The following is a 21258-nucleotide window of genomic DNA, read 5'->3' on the forward strand; positions in this document are numbered from 1 at the left end:
TTGGTGGTTCCAAACTTTATCTATTTAAGAGTGATGGAGGCCACTGTGTTCAGAAATGTTTTGGTACCTTTCCCCAGATCTGTGCCTCGACACAATTCTGTCTCGGAGCTCTATGGACAATTGGCGTTTGCTCTGACAAAAAATTATATTTAATCAATTTTAGAATAAGGCTGTAACATAGCAACATGTGGGAAAAGTCAAGGTGTCTGAATACTTTACGAATGCACTGTATATGTAAATGGTTCAATTTTAGAATTGGATTGGCCACTCCATGCATCACTGCTCTCCTCCTCCTCTCCCTCTATGGTGTGCTCTATTGACGCACGTACGCACCGTACACACACAGACAGAAGCACACACGTCATATTCCTGCTTTCACATCGCGTAATTAACATCACTATGGATATAGGCACTACAGTACATCAGTCCACTCATCAGGGAGAGAGACATGAGGGAGAGAGGGGGAGAGAAGAGATGGAGATGGAGGGAGACATGAGGGAGAGATGGAGGGAGACATGAGGGAGAGATGGAGGGAGACATGAGGGAGAGATGGAGGGAGACATGAGGGAGAGATGGAGGGAGACATGAGGGAGAGATGGAGGGAGACATGAGGGAGAGATGGAGGGAGACATGAGGGAGAGATGGAGGGAGACATGAGGGAGAGATGGAGGGAGACATGAGGGAGAGATGGAGGGAGACATGAGGGAGAGATGGAGAGAGACATGAGGGAGAGATGGAGGGAGACATGAGGGAGAGATGGAGGGAGACATGAGGGAGAGATGGAGGGAGACATCAGGGAGAGATGGAGGGAGAGATGGAGGGAGACATGAGGGAGAGATGGAGGGAGACATGAGGGAGAGATGGAGGGAGACATGAGGGAGAGATGGAGGGAGACATGAGGGAGAGATGGAGGGAGACATGAGGGAGAGATGGAGAGAGACATGAGGGAGAGATGGAGGGAGACATGAGGAAGAGATGGAGGGAGGGGGAGAGAAGTGTGTTTCTACAGAAACAGACATGTTTGATAGAGTTGCTAGCGATCATGTGTGGTCGAGCAGATATTCAAAGCCTTTCCTCATTTGACACCACTCACTAACCCTGTGCCCCTGAATAGGTCACAATAACTACTTCAACTGGGTGAGAGCGGTAGAGAGATGGATTCATGTCCTCTGATTCAGTCACAGAGCATTAGGAGGACTATGTAGGAATATAAACTATTTATTGGAATAGTTTAGTTTACTGTTTTTCTTTGTTTGTCCTAGTCCTGTCTGTGTCTGTATCTCTCTTTCTCTCTCTCGCACGCTCTCTCTCTCTCTCTCTCTCTCTCTCTCTCTCTCTCTCTCTCTTTCTGTCTCTCTCTCTCTTTCTCTCTCTCTCTCTCTCTCTCTCTTTCTATCGCTCTTTCTATCGCTCTTTCTGTCTCTCTCACTCTAACTCTGTAACTGTCTGTCTGTGTGTGTGTGTGTGTGTGTGTGTATGAAATCCCAGAGAGTAAACTCACCAACCTATACCAGTTATAACTGCTAACAGACAGCAATCACCTTACAGACTTGTACCGGAAAGAAGAGGTCGTCACGGTAACTGCAGCAGGGGGAACCATCCAGAGCCCCCGCTTCCCTAACGCCTACCCCCGGAACCTGCAGTTGTCATGGAAACTACTGTCTCCCCACAACACCCGCATCACCCTGGAGTTTGACTCCCACTTTGCACTGGAGGAACCAGAGAACGAAGTCTGCAGGTGAGAGAGGGAGGATAGGTAGAGAAAGATTGAAGCGCCAGGGAGAGAGAAAGTTAGCTGAGTTTGTTATGGATGAAAAGGGAGATTTGAGTGAAGAGAGAAGGCTGGCATCCCTCTGATGCGGGTATCGACATCTACAGAGACTAAAGAGTGGAGGGAGGGATGAAGGTTGCTTTCTTTGCAGTAATGAAGAATATGTCCTTGAGGGTGAGGAGAGAATATAATTTGAATCCCCAAACCAAAGGCATCTGTCTTTGTAAGCACTTTAGACAAGAGAGAGGGGAGAGAAACAGAAAGAGAGAGAATGTGAGGGAGAGAAACAGAGAGAGAGAGAGGGAGGTGACTGCTCTCCAACAATTATCCCTTTTCTAGTGAACAGTGATGATTAATTGATTAATTAAATCCATTGATTGACAGGTTAGTGACCCCCTCCTCTCCCCCTTCGCTTGTAGGTATGACTTTGTGGAGGTGGAGGACATCTCAGAGACCAGTACTATTGTCTGGGGGAGATGGTGTGGTCATAGAGTCCCCCCTCATCTCACCTCCAAAACCAACATCCTCAAAGTCACCTTCAAGTCAGACGACTACTTCGTGGCCAAGCCTGGCTTCAAACTCCACTACTCTCTACTGGTGAGTGAACATCAGGATGTGACTGCATCTCGTTCCACAAAGATGGTGTTGAAACGTAAAGATGTAAAGCTGGTGTTATAACTGCCAATTAATCTCTTATGTCATCCTTATGACAGTCTAATGTAGTCTGTATGACAGAGGGTTCAAGTACGGTGCTACCAAAATCCTTCCTGAATTAGGAGATGACTAAACCCATTCTTTTGAAAGATGTCTAACTTGACAAAAGAGGAGGGAGATGGAGGGAGGCTGAGTATGTGCTCTTTAAAAGGCCCAGTCTGGATGAGAAGATTAGCTTTGTCACAACGTCAGTAGTTGGATAGTGGAGGAAGATTTAGATGTGGAGATGTTCCCTTGGTTTTCAAACACATTATCATCACTGAAGAGACAGACAGGTTTTTATTCTGCCCTTTAAAGCATTTGACTTTAAACACACATTATCCCATACCTCTCTGCACTCTCTCTCCTCTCTCTCTCCCCCCTCTCCTCTCTTACCCTCTCTATCTCCTCTCTTCTCGCTCTCTCCTCTCTTCTCGCTCTCTCCTCTCTCTCTCCTCTCTCTCTCTCCCCTCTCTCCTATCTCCTCTCTCTCCTCTATTTCTCCTCTTTCCTCTATTTCTCCTCTATTTCTCCCATCTCTCCTCTCTCTCTCTCCCATCTCCTCTCTCCCTTCTTTCCTCTCTCCTCTCTCCCCTCTCTCCTCTCTCATCTCTCGATCTCCTCTCTCGATCTCCTCTCCCCTCTCTCTCATTTCTCTCCCCTCTCTCCTCTCTTTCCTCTCTCTATATCTCCTCTCTTCCCTCTCTCCTCTCTCTCTCCCCTCTTTCCTCTCTCTATATCTCCTCTCTCCCCTCTCATCTCTCGATCTTCTCTCTCTCCTCTCTTCTCTCTCTCTCCTCTCTCTCCTCTCGATCTCCTCTCTCTCCTCTCTTCTCTCTCTCTCCTCTCGATCTCCCCTCTTCTCCTCTCTCTCCCCTCTCCTCTGTCTTTCGCCTGGAGAGGTAGGCATATGTCTGTTATTATTCCTACTCCACAGTGCCTCATGTTGTTCTTTTTCATTCCTCTGTCCTTGTGTGTAGCTGCCTGCTGTGTGTCCTCAGCACAGTGACACTGTGTGTGTGTGTTTGTGTGTGTGTGCAACACACTTTCCCAGACAGGGAAGCTGCCATTAGATTGGCCTCCCAGTAGCCACCTCCTAGGGCTGTGAGAGGCTTCATTTAACAGCTCTAATTTGTTCTGCCCTGCTGTATAGATAAGGTGGAGGAGAGGTAGAGAGAGAAAGAGAGGGTGGGGAGAGAAAGGTAGAGAACAGGTGTCTCAGATCCTATCAAGCTGACAGCCGATAACTCCTCCAAAACAAAGAGAGAGGGAGTGTGAGGAGAGAGAGAAAGAGGGAGTGTTACAAGCGAGTGGGAGGGACTCTCAAAGAGGAACTAGACTCTATCAGTCATTTGTCATCACAACCACAAACCCAACCACAATGCAACTATTACACAACCACAATGCAACTATTACACAACCACAATACAACTTTTACACAACCACATGCAACCATAACACACCCACAAAACACAAACACATACCCACAATACAACCATAACACAAACACAAAACAACATAACCACAATACAACCATTACCATAACACAACCACAATACAACCACAAAACAACCATAACACAACCACAAAACAACAAAACCACAATACGATAAGATATACTTTATTAGTCCATATGTGATGGAAATGTGTCTTCTGCTTTAACCCAACCCCTCCAATATATACACACACACACACACACACACACACACACACACACACACACACACACACACACATTCACACAAGCACAACAACATGACCATGACCCTGACTGAATGCTGCAGTGCTTTTCTTAATTTCCTTAACGAGGAATCCTCCAGAACCAGGCGGGAATATGATTCAGGAACACTACTCTGTTCCCGGAGACTCCCAGATGTTGCCAGGCTCTGCAGCTATTCTGGGACCCACTAAGGTTTTCCCATAAATACATAAATAGATATTCCCAGTAAACCAACACCGTCTGTGGCAAAACGATACTAAAAGCATAATAATCCCCTCCAGAAATATCATGTCTGAGAGGAGGTCTTACTGACACGTTATTAGTAGCAGGAGCATGGAAACATACTAAAGAAACACAAGTCAATTATGGCAATATACCTTTTTATGGCAATATCTGTTATTTATCTTTTCACCCTGAAAGCACTGCTTCCCAAACCCTTCTTACCCTGTGACCATCTGAAACCTTTCCTACCCAGGAGGACCTAGTCTAGTGTGCCACGACTCTCCAGCTACCAGACGTGGCTTCATGTCCCCGTTGACCTACTCTGTAAACTCTAAAGGCACTGTAAACTGTTCTTCCTATTAAAAGTCCCAGGTGCGTGTGTGGCCCAGGCCCAGCTGTCCCTGCATTCCCCTCTGAAGCACAGGACTGTGGGACAGTTTACTGAATCTGATGGCTTATGACCTAATAAGGTCAGATGCTAACTCTGATACACATCTGGGGCTGCTGCAGGGGCCACACACACACACACACACACACACACACATACACACACTACTCATTTATGAGACTCATAGCAAAGAGGAAGTCTACACACAACACAAGCTCACTACCGCAGCTGTGGATGAAGTCAGAGGGGTTCCTGTCAAAGCACGTGTGGGTTGCACACGAGAAACAGACGCTGTAAAACAAAAGATCAGACTGCATGTTATGCAGATGTATAGTTGTTCCCTCAGGGTCACTTTGAACTTAATTTAACAGAGCTGAAGGTAAACCAGTAAACAGGGTCTGTGGTGGACCGCTCTATGAACTGCAGCCTGTGTTTTTAGGAGAGGCATTACACAGAAGATCAACCAGCAGCAGGTGCACATCTGCAAGGGGTGTGTTCACAAATCACCTTTCACAAACAGTTGAGGGTGGTGGCTCTCCTCTCCTCTACATAGAGCACCTCATCTCTCTGTCTGATGAAGGGGTCGGGGAGGAGAACAGGGCCCAGATTCACAAAAACCTTCTTAAGAAGACATTTCTTCTTAACTGCCATTGTTTTCTACACAATAGACTTATGAAGAAAGTTAAGCAAAGCTGCTATTCCTCAAAAATGTTATTGGAATTGTTCTTGCGTTATTTCTTATTTTTCTCCTTTAGCAAACCGTTAAGAAGAAATTAGATTCTTGAAAATGTGTTCTTAATTCCAAGATAGCTAAACTCAGGGCAGAGAGAATAAGCTCATGAAAGCAATTGAACATGTTTAATTCACTCACAAACTTAATCTGAAAGTTTCAGTATTGATTATTTTTAACCAAGAAGATGTTTTAGAACAGTAATCTCAGTAGGAAATATGCTAACATGATTGCCATTGCTAGCTAGATAGCTAGCTAAAAAGGTTGCCTAGCAACACATCTTAAGAAGATTCATAAGAAGATATTTGAGAAGTTTGTAAGAAAATCATTACATCTTAAGATATTGTTGAGGAAAAGTCTTTAGAACTTATTTTTTTCTCTTAAGAAGCTTCTTAAGTTTTTGTGTAAGAAGTGTTTTGTGAATCTGGGCCCAGGAGAGGAATGCTGCTCAACCATTAGGGACTGTCTGTGAACTCTTCTCAGCACTTTGTAGCAAACTCCCATTAGCACAATGTTAGACAGATGAATTCTGATCCAACACAGACAGACAGACATGTCCTGACCAACTCCTGATCCCATCACCTGGAATTAAACCAGGGATTATCCTGATGTTATCCTGATGTTCTGACAGGAGTTATGTAAATGCACCAGAATAACCCAAATACCACTCCTTCATTATCTCTCTCCTTCCTTCCTCCAGGATGATTCTCCTCCTACAGCATCCAAGACTAACTGGGAGGCTGTGACCCTGATGGTGAGTTAGACATGCAAGCATGCGCCACACACACATGCACACACACCTGCACTTACTCAGGAGAAGAGGGGGACTGACTGCAGGTGAGTCTCTAAGGTCCCCTGGCCCCTCACAGCCCAGTGTCAGACCCCCTGACCCTCCTGATCAGCAGTAGGAACAACTCCTGGTCCCAGCATGGAGATAGATAGAGGGCTCTAGTGCCCAGTCATTAGGCTGATTAAAAGATCAAGGTTGTCCCCTGACCTTTGTAAACCTTTCACAGGCACAGTTCAGAGGGCAGCTCAGATACTGGTGCTGAGCAGTCCATAGACACACACACATATGTCACATAGACACACTAGAACTCTCTCAAAGACTAAAGAGGACCTTGTGTCCCTGCTCTGAACTTTTGACCCCCCCCCCCCACCTCCCTCTCCTCCTCCAGGAGGACGGTCTGTCAGTGTTGGCTCCAGCGGTGACTGATGTTCCTCTGACGGCAGCAGCATTGGACCAGACCATAGCAGCCTTCAACACAGTGGAACAGCTCCTCCGCCACCTCAACCCTGACAGCTGGAGACAGGACCTGGACAGCTTGTACAGAGAGACAGCCATGTACAGACCCCGGGCCTACCACCACAACAGCAGACAGAACAAGAGTAATAACACACACACACACACACACACACACACAGGAGCTTACACACACAAAGAAAAGTAATTTCAAAGGAGGACATATTGTGGTCTGTGCTTCAGTGAAGGGAGACCTTGATAGCACAAAGACTTGAGCCTTCCTCCTTCCCTTGCACCAAGATGTGTGAGTGTGAGTTTCTTAGTCTGCCAGTACAAAACCTTCAAGGTGAACCTGGGGAAAATGAGAGAAGCTAAATATTCCCCCCAAAATAAAATAATAATGTGGTCCTCTGTAGCTCAGCTGGTAGAGCACGGCGCTTGTAACGCCAAGGTAGTGGGTTCGATCCCCGGGACCACCCATACACAAATAAATGTATGCACGCATGACTGTAAGTCGCTTTGGATAAAAGCGTCTGCTAAATGGCATATTATTATTTATAATAATTCTCCCAGCTCTTATAGGGAGACTGGGGCTTGTCGGCAAGCGTATGTGAGAGTGGTGTATGTGTGTGTGTGGTGGAGGGGAAGGTGTGTGAGCATGAGTGGTGTGTGTGTGTGTGTGTGTGTGTGTGTGTGTGTGTGTGTGTGTGTGTGTGTGGTGGAGGGGAAGGTGTGTGAGGTTTGTCTCTGTTGCTGCTTGTTGTAGTTGGTCAGAGGTCAGCACATCTCTTTCCTCCCTCTCAGAGAAAACACATTGACACTGAGACTGTGTTCAACAGACTGGACCAGATACATCACAACACTGACTGTGTTCAACAGATTGGACCAGATACATCACAACACTGACTGTGTTCAACAGACTGGACCAGACACATCACAACACTGACTGTGTTCAACAGACTGGACCAGACACATCACAACACTGAGACTGTGTTCAACAGACTGGACCAGACACATCACAACACTGACTGTGTTCAACAGACTGGACCAGACACATCACAACACTGACTGTGTTCAACAGACTGGACCAGACACATCACAACACTGACTGTGTTCAACAGATTGGACCAGACACATCACAACACTGACTGTGTTCAACAGACTGGACCAGACACATCACAACACTGACTGTGTTCAACAGACTGGACCAGACACATCACAACACTGACTGTGTTCAACAGACTGGACCAGACACATCACAACACTGACTGTGTTCAACAGATTGGACCAGACACATCACACCACTGACTGTGTTCAACAGATTGGACCAGACACATCACAACACTGACTGTGTTCAACAGACTGGACCAGACACATCACAACACTGACTGTGTTCAACAGACTGGACCAGACACATCACAACACTGACTGTGTTCAACAGACTGGACCAGACACATCACAACACTGACTGTGTTCAACAGACTGGACCAGACACATCACAACACTGACTGTGTTCAACAGATTGGACCAGACACATCACAACACTGACTGTGTTCAACAGATTGGACCAGACACATCACAACACTGAGACTGTGTTCAACAGATTGGACCAGACACATCACAACACTGACTGTGTTCAACAGACTGGACCAGACACATCACAACACTGACTGTGTTCAACAGATTGGACCAGACACATCACAACACTGACTGTGTTCAACAGACTGGACCAGACACATCACAACACTGAGACTGTGTTCAACAGACTGGACCAGACACATTAACACTGAGACTGTGTTCAACAGACTGGACCAGACACATTAACACTGAGACTGTGTTCAACAGACTGGACCAGACACATTAACACTGAGACTGTGTTCAACAGACTGGACCAGACACATCACAACACTGAGACTGTGTTCAACAGACTGGACCAGACACATCACAACACTGACTGTGTTCAACAGACTGGACCAGACACATCACAACACTGAGACTGTGTTCAACAGACTGGACCAGACACATCACAACACTGACTGTGTTCAACAGATTGGACCAGACACATTGACACTGAGACTGTGTTCAACAGACTGGACCAGACACATCACAACACTGACTGTGTTCAACAGACTGGACCAGACACATCACAACACTGACTGTGTTCAACAGACTGGACCAGACACATTAACACTGAGACTGTGTTCAACAGACTGGACCAGACTCATCACAACACTGTCACTCGCCTCGTTCTCTGTCGTGTCCTGTATTTCCTCATCACACCCTTCCCTTCTTATTAGTTTCTCTCCCCTTCTTCCCTCACTTTCTTGCCTCCTTTATTTCCTCCTCTCTCCTCTCCTTCTCCCCTCTTTTTTCCCCACACTCTCTCTTCTTTCCACACAGTCTCTCTCTCTCTCTTTTTCCATACTCCCTCTCCTTTTCCTCTCTCTCTCTCTCTCTCTCTCTCGCTCTCGCTCTCGCTCTCGCTCTCGCTCTCGCTCTCGCTCTCGCTCTCTCTCGCTCTTTCCTTCTTTCGCTCTCTCCACCTGAGGTAACTCCTGTTCCTGAGGTAACTCCTGTTTCTGAGGGACTTCCTGTTTCTGAGTAAATAGTTGGGCTTGGCTAAGACTCTGACTACTGTCAGCAACTCCTATGCGTGTGTGTTGGGTTTATGTATCTCCATACAGAGCTTAGAGTGTGTGAACATCCGTGTTTGTGTATGTAGGTTTTTTCATGTGTGTATGGTTCTGCGTGTGTGGACAATTGTGTGCGTCTGTGTATGTGTGCATCTGTGTTTGTGTTCGTGTGTGTCTTTGGCAAGATGGCGCCAATAGACATGGCAGCTCTGATTCTAGCTCCTAAGCAACTTTGCAGTAGATCTTTTTTTGGTGTGTGTTATTTCTTACATTATTAGCACAAAGTTTTGTGTGTTATTACATACAGCCGGAAATAACTTTTGGATATCAGAGCGGCGGTAACTCACCAGCATTCTGACCAGAAAACCGACTTTCCCAAATTAGATCCTTTGTTCGTACCCCCCAAGGCAATTTAACTTATCCCAGAGGCTGCGCCAAGACGCCGCCAGTGGAGAAGAGGTATTCGGAGTGGACTCAGGAGGTGTTCACACCATCCACCGCTTCCGAGTATATTACTCGCTAATGTTCAGTCCCTGGACAATAAAGTAGACAAGCTCAGGGCGAGGATCTCCTTCCAGAGAGACATCAGGGACTGTAACATACTCTGTTTCACGGAATCATGGCTCTCTCTGGATATACTGTCCCCGTCCATACAGCCAGCTGGGTTCTCAGTACATAGTGCAGATAGGAATAAAGACGGAGGTGTATGTTTCATGATTAACTGCTCATGGTGTGATTTGTGGTAACGTACAGGAACTCAAGTAATTTTGTTCTCCAAATCTGGAATACCTCACCATCAAATGCCGACCGTATTACCTCCCAAGATAATTTTCTTTGGTTATCGTCACAGCCATGTATATTCCCCCTCAAGCCGATACCACGACGGCCCTCAAGGAACTACACTGGACTTTGTGCAAACTGGAAACCGCATATCCTGAGACCGCATTAATTGTTGCTGGGGACTTTAACAAAGCAAATCTGAGGAAAACGCTACCGAAGTTCTATCAACACATTGCCTGTGGTACTCGTGCTTAAAAAACTCCAGCCCATTGTTACTCCCCCTTCCGGGATGGCTGTAAGGCCATCCCCCGCCCTCCCTTCAGCAAATCAGATCACTCAAACAGGAAGTTCCCTTGCTAAGGTCTATTCAACGCTGGTCTGACCAATCAGAATCCATGCTTCAAGATTGTTTTGATCATGCCGAATGGGATATGTTCCGGGTTGGCCCTGAGAATAACATTGACATATACGCTGACTGAGTTCATCAGGAAGTGTGTAGGGGATTGATAGATTTGTATGTGTAAAGTAATGACTAAAGTGTTTCCACCCCAATACTGTATACATGTGTAAACTGTGTTAGTTATAAGACAATAAAACCACTAACAGGGAAGATGGGTAGAAACTGTTGGAGATGAACATTCCATAGTAAGGGGGACCTAGAAACTGCTGAAATAAACATTCTATACTGTGGAAAGTCACAGGCCGCCTAAAGGTGGGCGGAGCAAAGTTCCTTTGTGTGAAAGCATATAAAAAGGCTGTGTGTGTTTTTAGCGCCAGAGCTCTCATGAATAAAAAGACTGACCTATTGCAGAACGGGACTTTGTTTCATTCATTATTAAACCAGAGCCTTACACCCTCTGGGAATTATTCAAAGCTTGAGTGCAACCATTGAGATAACAGAATTCTCATGACAGGGATGTTGTTCCCACTGTGACTGTTAAAACCTACCCAAACCAAAAACCGTGGATAGCATTCGTGCAAAACTGAAAGCGCATTTAACCACGGCAAGGTGACTGGGAATATGGTTGAATACAAACAGTAAGACAAGCAAACAGGGGAAAAAGGTCAGTACAGAGACAAAGTGGAGTCGCAATTCAACGGCTCAGACACAAGACATATTTGGCAGGGACTCCAGACAATCACGGATTGGGAAAACCAGCCACGTCTCAGACACCGATGTCTGCTTTGAGGATAACAGTGCCACCGACGCGGGCTGCTCCCGAGGACTGTGGGTACTTGTTCTCCATGGCCGACGTGAGTAAGACATTGAAGCGTGTTAACCCTCGCAAGGCTGCCGGCTCAGACGGCTTCCCTAGCCATATCCTCAGTGTTTACGGACATATTTAATCTCTCCCTATCCCAGTCTGCTGTCCCCACTTGCTTCAAGATGTCCACCATTGTTCCGGTACCCAAGAAAGTAAACGTAACTGAACTAAATGACTATCGCCCCATAGCACTCACTTCTGTCATCATGAAGTGCTTTGAGAGGCTAGTTAAGGATCATATCACCTCCACCTTACCTCACACCCTAGACCCACTTCAATTTGCATACTGCCTCAATAGATGCCATCGCACTGCACACTGCCCTATCCCATCTGGACAAGATGAATACCTATGTAAGAATGCGCTTCATTGACTACAGCTCAGCCTTCAACACCATAGTACCCTCCAAGCTCATCATTAAGTTTGGGGCCCTGGATCTGAACCCAGCCCTGTGCAACTGGGTCCTGGACTTCCCGACGGGCCGCCCCCAGGTGTTGAAGGTAGGAAACAACACCTCCACTACGCTGATCCTCAACACAGGGGCCCCACAAGGGTGCGTACTCAGCCCCCTCCTGTACTCCCTGTTCACCCATGACTGCGTGGCCATGCACTCCTCCAACTCAATCATCAAGTTTGCAGACGACACAACAGTAGTAGGCCTGATTACCAACAATGATGAGACAGCCTACAGGGAGGAGGTGAGGGCCTTGGCGGAGTGGTGCCAGGAAAATAACCTCTCCCTCAACATAAAAAAAAAAAAAAAAACGAAGGAGCTGATCATGGACTTCAAGAGACAGCGGAGGGAGCACGCCCCCATCCACATCGACGGGCCGCAGTGGAGAAGGTGGAAAGCTTCAAGTTCCTCGGTGCACACATCACTAACATACATACAATGGGGGAAAAAAGTATTTAGTCAGCCACCAATTGTGCAAGTTCTCCCACTTAAAAAGATGAGAGAGGCCTGTAATTTTCATCATAGGTACACGTCAACTATGACAGACAAATTGAGAAAAAGAAATCCAGAAAATCACATTGTAGGATTTTTTATGAATTTATTTGCAAATTATGGTGGAAAATAAGTATTTGGTCACCTACAAACAAGCAAGATTTCTGGCTTTCACAGACCTGTAACTTCTTCTTTAAGATGCTCCTCTGTCCTCCACTCGTTACCTGTATTAATGGCACCTGTTTGAACTTGTTATCAGTATGAAAGACACATGTCCACAACCTCAAACAGTCACACTCCAAACTCCACTATGGCCAAGACCAAAGAGCTGTCAAAGGACACCAGAAACAAAATTGTAGACCTGCACCAGGCTGGGAAGACTGAATCTGCAATAGGTAAGCAGCTTGGTATGAAGAAATCAACTGTGGGAGCAATTATTAGGAAATGGAAGACATACAAGACCACTGATAATCTCCCTCGATCTGGGGCTCCACGCAAGAGCTCACCCCGTGGGGACAAAATGATCACAAGAACGGTGAGCAAAAATCCCAGAACCACACAGGGGGACCTAGTGAATGACCTGCAGAGAGCTGGGACCAAAGTAACAAAGCCTACCATCAGTAACACACTACGCCGCCAGGGACTCAAATCCTGCAGTGCCAGACGTGTCCCCCTGCTTAAGCCAGTACATGTCCAGGCCCGTCTGAAGTTTGCTAGAGTGCATTTGGATGATCCAGAAGAGGATTGGGAGAATGTCATATGGTCATATGAAACCAAAATATTACTTTTTGGTAAAAACTCAACTCGTCGTGTTTGGAGGACAAAGAATGATGAGTTGCATCCAAAGAACACCATACCTACTGTGAAGCATGGGGGTGGAAACATCATGCTTTGGGGCTGTTTTTCTGCAAAGGGACCAGGACGACTGATCCGTGTAAAGGAAAGAATGAATGGGGCCATGTATCGTGAGATTTTGAGTGAAAACCTCCTTCCATCAGCAAGGGCATTGAAGATGAAATGTGGCTGGGTCTTTCAGCATGACAATGATCCCAAACACACTGCCCGGGAAACGAAGGAGTGGCTTCGTAAGAAGCATTTCAAGGTCCTGGAGTGGCCTAGCCAGTCTCCAGATCTCAACCCCATAGAAAATCTTTGGAGGGAGTTGAAAGTCCGTGTTGCCCAGCGACAGCCCCAAAACATCACTGCTCTAGAGGAGATATGCATGGAGGAATGGGCCAAAATACCAGCAACAGTGTGTGAAAACCTTGTGAAGAATTACAGAAAACGTTTGACCTGTGTCATTGCCAACAAAGGGTATATAACAAAGTATTGAGAAACTTTTGTTATTGACCAAATAGTTATTTTCCACCATAATTTGCAAATAAATTCATTAAAAATCCTACAATGTGATTTTCTGGATTTTTTTTTCTCATTTTGTCTGTCATAGTTGACGTGTACTTACGATGAAAATTACAGGCCTCTCTCATCTTTTTAAGTGGGGGAACTTGCACAATTGGTGGCTGACTAAATACTTTTTTCCCCCACTGTATATGCAACCAATAAGATTTGATTTGATCTGTATGTGTGTGTGTGTTGCGGCACTAGCAGGGTTGCTGCATGTCTTTGGTAGGCTGTACCCACATCAGACTCTAATTGGAAATTCAACCTGTGCAGCCGAGCAGAAATGTTCCCTAGTCAGCACCTAGCTTTGTTTTCATTAACACACACACATATAGACACACACACACACACACACACTCCTGTCTCTCACCTTTGTTTTCAATAAGGTGGTGGGGAACAAAACAATCTTAATGCTCTCCTCAAGCCATGTTATCAAGGAACGCAGAGCTAAGCCTCTTCCTGGTGTACAGAACCCAGTAACCCTGCTTACACACACTCACATACGGACACACACTCACACATACGGACACACACACTCACACATACTTTACACCTGCTCACACACACACACACACACACACACACACACACACACACACACACACACACACACACACACACTATTCATTTTCTCTGGAGTGTGTGAGTGACATACTCATTCTGTTCGGCGCGCTCTCTCAGAGACAGTATCAGAGCAGTGTTCCACACCACTGCCTTTTGTAGATTACACTCATTCTCCTAGAACACCCCTACACGCACACACGCCCCCTGCCCTGTTGTACAACATTAGGACAGTACAGGGTCTGTCAGCTCGGTGAATCTATGGAGCATAAAGCTGCTGTCTCGACAGCCAGGTCACTCACGATCCAAGGCGAAATTCGACATCTGTCCAGGTACCCTGGATGTCGGGAGATGGCTTAAAAAACGCCCACTAGGGGCAACGGTGAGCGCTATTACCAATAGTAGGGTGTTGTGGCCGTAAGCCGAAGCTCCGGCTCTGAGGGTCTTGTGTTCATTTGACTTTTAGAGAAACTTCGAAATGTGATGTTTGGACAAACATCGGAATATGAAGTCAAATTGGTAAAACCCTGAGATCTTGTTGGTCTCAATGCATCATTTCTCACTCTCTGATAGGCTAGCTGGAGCCCCCGCCACAGCACTTACACCCATCCTCTCATATCTACATGATGTGGTATTAGGGTTGATAACTGCTACTGTAGAAGCTGTTCCGTCTGTTTCCAATGGTGTCCTGATTTAGCCTTTGCACGCATGCTCACACACACACACAACCGTACACACACGTACGCATGCGCACACACACACACATACAGTATGCTGCCCATAGGGCCTAGTCTGACTGCTTTGCTTGCTAGCACGCTAACCAACACTCCAGGAAAAGCCTATTGCTTGCTAGCACGCTAACCAACACTCCAGGAAAAGTCTGCCTACACAGACACACTACACATGGATTAGAGATCTTACTGTCTGTGACGCACACACACACACACACACACACACCTAGCAGACACCAACCCCGTCTCTTCCTTATTCTTTTTCTGTTATGTCTTCTTTCTTTGATTCTGCAACTGATAATGCTTAAGTGCTAGGAAAATGCATTCTCTATATGGTCAAAACACAAAACCAATCAATTGAACCACTTACATGAAACAATCAAGATTAGTTTTCTTGAACAATTGTTTATTGATTATCAATGTCATTTAATATTCTCTCCCACCTACAACCCTCCCCCTCTCTATTCACCCCTCCCCTGTCTATTCACCCCTCCCCTCTCTATTCACCCCTCCCCTCTCTATTCACCCCTCCCCTCTCTATTTACCCCTCCCCCCTCTATTCACCCCTCGCCTCTTTATTCACCCCTCCCCTCTCTATTCACCCCTCCCCTGTCTATTCACCCCTCGCCTCTCTATTCACCCCTCCCCTCTCTATTCACCCCTCCCCTCTCTATTCACCCCTCCCCTCTCTATTCACCCCTCCCCCCTCTATTTACCCCTCCCCCCTCTATTTACCCCTCCCCCCTCTATTCACCCCTCGCCTCTTTATTCACCCCTCCCCTCTCTATTCACCCCTCCCCTCTCTATTCACCCCTCCCCTCTCTATTCACCCCTCCCCTCTCTATTCACCCCTCCCCTCTCTATTCACCCCTCCCCTCTCTATTCAACCCTCACCTCTCTATTTACCCCTCCCCTCTCTATTTACCCCTCCCCTTCTCATTCAGTTCCATTAATTTACATTCAGATGCTTTGTTGAAATAAAACAATGTTGCCAATATAGTTAATGCAAAGGTATTAACTGTAAATACAAATTGCAATCAGCAATCAATGATGTTCTCTCCTCCGCTTCTCCCTCCCTCCCTCTCTCCCCCATAGTTGACCTGGACCGTCTGTATGATGACGTGAAGCGCTACAGCTGTACACCTCGGAACTACTCTGTCAACCTGAGGGAGGAGCTGAGGGCCACCAACGCCGTGTTCTTCCCACGATGCCTACTGGTGCAGCGCTGTGGGGGGAACTGTGCCTGTGGGACGGACAGCTGGAACGGCTGTACCTGCAGCCCGGCCAAGACCAGTGACAAACTACACGAGGTACATACACCATGCCCTGTTATGTAGCATTAGGAACGGCTGTGGTACGGATGTACCTGACAGACTGTAGGCCTAGCACTACATCAACAATCAGACAGCACTGCAGTACCAGTCTATCTCTCCCTCCTTTTCACCTCTTCTGTCGTCTCTCTCTCTCTTCTGTCATGGAAACGTTGTCTGGAAGCATCTGCCTCTGTTTATGCTGCAGGGGTTTGGGTTTGTTCGGTGTGGTAGTCATTTCCTGTCTCCTATCTGTAGCCTCCCTCTAACACGTTGACCAAATAAGATTAAGATCATATTATTTGTCAATTGTACACAAGGTCCAAACCGAAATTTGACTTCTACTTTATCCCAACCCCTCTGAAAGACACATGTACATATAGAGGTTGGAGCAGGGGACTGTTACATACAGTTGAAGTCGGAAGTTTACATACACCTTAGCCAAATACATTTAAACTCAGTTTTTCACAATTCTTGACATTTAATCCTAGTAAAAATTCCCTATCTTAGGTCAGTAAAGATCACCACTTTATTTTAAGAATGTGAAATGTCAGAATAATAGTAGAGAGAATGATTTATTTCATCACATTCCCAGTGGTTCAGAAGTTTACATACACTCAATTAGTATTTGGTAGCATTGCCTTTCAATTGTTTAACTTGGGTCAAACGTTTCGGGTAGCCTTCCACAAGCTTCCCACAATAAGTTGGGTGAATTTTGGCCCATTCCTCCTGACAGAGCTGGTGTAACTGAGTCAGGTTTGTAGGCCTCCTTGCTCGCACACGCTTTTTCAGTTCTGCCCACACATTTTCTATAGGATTGAGGTCATGGCTTTGTGATGGCCACTCCAATACCTTGACTTTGTTGTCCTTAAACCATTTTGCCACAATTTTGGAAATATGCTTGGGGTCATTGTCCATTTGGAAGACCCATTTGCGACCAAGCTTTAACTTCCTGACTGATGCCTTGAGATGTTGCTTCAATATATCCACATAGTTTTCCTTCCTCATGATGCCATCTATTTTGTGATGTGAACCAGTCCCTCCTGCAGCAAAGCACCCCCACAGCATCATGCTACCACCCCCGTGCTTCACGGTTGGGATGGTGTTCTTCGGCTTGCAAGAACCCCCTTTTTCCTCCAAACATAACTATGGTCATTATGGCCAAACAGTTCTATTTTTGTTTCATCAGACCAGAGGACATTTCTCAAAAAAGTACGATATTTCTCCCCATGTGCAGTTGCAAACCGTAGTCTGGCTTTTTTATGACGGTTTTGGAGCAGTGGCTTCTTCCTTGCTGAGCAGCCTTTCAGGTTATGTCGATATAGGACTTGTTTTACTGTGGATATAGATACTTTTGTACCTGTTTCCTCCAGCATCTTCACAAGGTCCTTTGCTGTTGTTCTGGGATTGATTTACGTTCATCTCAAGGAGACAGAATGTGTCTCCTTCCTGAGCGGTATGACGGCTGCGTGGTCCCATGGTGTTGATACATGCATACTATTGTTTGTACCGATGAACGTGGTACCTTCAGGCGTTTGGAAATTGCTCCCAAGGATGAACCAGACTTGTGGAGGTAAAAAAATAAAATAATCTGAGGTCTTGGCTGATTTCTTTAGATTTTCCCATGATGTCAAACAAAGAGGCACTGATTTTGAAGGTAGGCATTGAAATACATCCATAGGTACACCTCCAATTGACTCAAATTATGTCAATTAGCCTATCAGAAGCTTCTAAAGCCATGACATAATTTTCTGGAATTTTCCAAGCTGTTTAATCGCACAGTCAACTTAGTGTATGTAAACTTCTGACCCACTGGAATTGTGATACAGTGAATTATAAATTAAATAATCTATCTCTAAACAATTGTTGGTAAAATTACTTGCACAAAGTAGATGTACTAACCGACTTGCCAAAACTATAGTTTGTTAACAAGACATTTGTGGAGTGGTTGAAAAACGAAGTTTTAATGACTCCAACCTAAGTGTATGTAAACTTCCGACTTCAACTGTACATATAGAGGTTGGAGCAGGGGACTGTTACATTTGGAGAGGTTGGAGCAGGGGACTGTTACATACATATAACGGCTGGAGAGGTTGGAACAGGGGACTGTTACATACATATAACGGCTGGAGAGGTTGGAACAGGGGGCTGCCACACTGGAAGCCAGTGGAGCAGGTGTTGTGGGGGTTTAGTGCCTTGCACAAGGGCATAACGGGCAGCAATGGCATTTAGGATTTGATACCAGCAACCCTCCGGTTGCCAGCTCACATCCCAATAGATTTTTCCAGTCAAACCCCAGATTCAAAATGGCAACACTCCGGTTGATGGCTCTCCTCGCTAACCGCTAGGGGTAACAGAACCCTCCTCCCCAGTGTGTGTGTGTGAGAACAGACTGTGAATATAGCTGTTATGAGGTTTGATACAGGAGGGAGGGAGGGAGGGAGGGGATAGCTATTAGACGGGGGATAACTATTAGACGGGGATAACTATTAGATAGGGGATAATTATTAGACGGGATAACTATTAGACAGGGGATAGCTATTAGACAGGGGATAGCTATTAGACGGGGGATAGCTATTAGACGGGGGATAACTATTAGACAAGATGTTAGCAAGCCAACATGCATCTCATTGTTTTCCATTGAAGTCATTTTCTCCCCTCTCCTCTCCTTGCCCCTCCCCTCCCCTCTCCTCTCCTTGCCCCTCCCCTCTCCTCTCCTTGCCATCTCCCCTCTCCTCTCCTTGCCATCTCCCCCACCTCTCTTGTATTTTTTCCTCTCTCACTTCTCCTCCCCCCTCTCCTCTTCTCCATCACGCCCCTCTAGGTGTTGAAGTATGCTCCTGAGGTGGGAGGTTATTTGCGACGTCAGACAGCTCGTGTCCGCTGGGCCCTAGAGGAGGTCCACTTGACGCACCACGAGCGCTGCGACTGTGTTTGTCCCTCCAGACCACCCCGCTGAGAGACAATGGGACAAGGGGACACAGCTCTGGGACTAACTGCTGTTTATATCTCCATCTCTCGCTCTCTCGCTCTCTCTCTCGCTCCACTGCCATCCATCCACATACCAACCTGTTACAAACGTAGTCACCCACAACCATCCATACTCCTGGTCATGCTTCCACCCAGCCAAACCCCAAATGTACCCCACCATCTCCACTACCAGCTCATTACCCCCCACCCACCGTCCCAAGCCCCCAACATGGCTAATCCACTGAGGTATTGATGAAGGGCTGTTGAAGGGTTAATGTGTGTATCACAAGAGGTTGGTGGCAACTTAATTGGGGAGGACGGGCTCGTGTTAATGGCTGGAGCGGAATAGATGGAATGGTATGAAATACATGGACATCATGTGTTTGATGCCATTCCAGCCATTATTATGAGCCGTCCTCCCCTCAGCAGCATCCACTGGTGTGTATGTCCGTATGTGTTCATACAGTATCTATGCCTGTGTTATTTTTCATGTTCATATTTGAACATCCTTTTCCTGCAACCGTTTTTGCTCTGTACAATCGATGTGAAATGAGTTCCAGGGAAGGATAGAGAGGAAAACATCACAACCACACACAAAACCATTCCAGCAGACCCAAGGTCTTCATTCCACCCTAAAGACAACATTATTTATTTGAAATTCTTTGCTTTTCCTGTGAAGTTCTGCTTTGTTCTGTGATGCTGTTCTTTTTCTTGTCCTCCTTCATTTGTCAGATGAAGGGATGAGATGGAGGGATACAGAGCCAGGCCGAGTTAAAAACATTCTGTTTTTATTCCTCTCCACAAATATTCCCCCCCATCTCCCCTACTCCGGCAGATGAAAGACGAATGTGTTTGGACCGGAACGTTTCGACGTTCCGATCATACCAACAGCCAAACCAGAAGTGTTTCCATCGTGGAGAATCTGAATTGTTCATCCCAAACGAAGAGCAAGGTCATTGTTCATCCCAAACGAAGAGCAAGATCATTGTTCATCCCAAACGAAGAGCAAGATCATTGTTCATCCCAAACGAAGAGCAAGGTCATTGTTCATCCCAAACGAAGAGCAAGATCATTGTTCATCCCAAACGAAGAGCAAGATCATTGTTCATCCCAAACGAAGAGCAAGATCATTGTTCATCCCAAACGAAGAGCAAGATCATTGTTCATCCCAAACGAAGAGCAAGGTCATTGTTCATCCCAAACGAAGAGAAAGATTGTTCACCCCAGGGGGAAGGGTTGAGTATGTGGTTGGAATTTGTGTAATGTTTTATATCTGCAATATTTGCAGGCCTTGTGTCTGTACTGCACTATACCATGGTTGTTAGATCTATTTCGGTTTGGACCTTGAGTTGTGTAGTCTTAATGAACAAATTCTTCAATCAATTAATCCCCAAACATAATCCACGAGTCATCATAATCTTCTGCATTCTAGGTGTGTGTGTTTTTGTGAGGGAATGAATGTGAGAGAGACTGTGTATCTGTGATCATGGGTGTGTGTGTGTGTGTGTGTGTATCTGTGTGTGAGAGAGGGCGTATCAAAGACCTTGAAACATTCTCAGAACACAAGATCAGTCAATCCCTCCCCATCTCCCTCACTGTGATATAGAAACAACAAAGATCTTCCTGCTTCCCCTCTAGGCTTCATAAAGGTCCACTCACATTACACTGGGGAGCTGGCCTCAGCCCCAACCATCAAGTCCCCAGCCATACAGACTGAAGCTCTATTAATACAAACTAAAAAGCAAAGCAGGGCACTGAGAGATGGAGAGATGGAGGGGGGAGGGGGGGACTTTTACACACCCTCATCAACAGCTAGCTATTTAATAATTCTGCTCACCATATAAGTTGGTTGTAAAAAAAGAAAAGGCGTTGATTAACCATTATGACAGATGCAGT

General features: G+C 46.1%; 1 protein-coding gene across 1 annotated transcript; it reads left to right on the forward strand.

Moving 5' to 3' along the window:
- Nucleotides 1–1530: 1530 nt before the first annotated feature.
- Nucleotides 1531–19351, forward strand: LOC311125520 (platelet-derived growth factor D-like; the record flags this gene model as incomplete). Its single annotated transcript, XM_084199557.1, has 6 exons — nt 1531–1738; nt 2191–2368; nt 6225–6278; nt 6703–6913; nt 16178–16392; nt 19217–19351. Coding segments are annotated over 6 exons (1001 nt in total), but the record flags the coding sequence as incomplete, so codon positions are not given.
- Nucleotides 19352–21258: the final 1907 nt, after the last annotated feature.

The sequence above is a fragment of the Coregonus lavaretus genome (assembly GCF_964263955.1).
Source record: "Coregonus lavaretus genome assembly, contig: HAP1_SCAFFOLD_4895, whole genome shotgun sequence".
NCBI classification, from domain to species: domain Eukaryota; kingdom Metazoa; phylum Chordata; class Actinopteri; order Salmoniformes; family Salmonidae; genus Coregonus; species Coregonus lavaretus.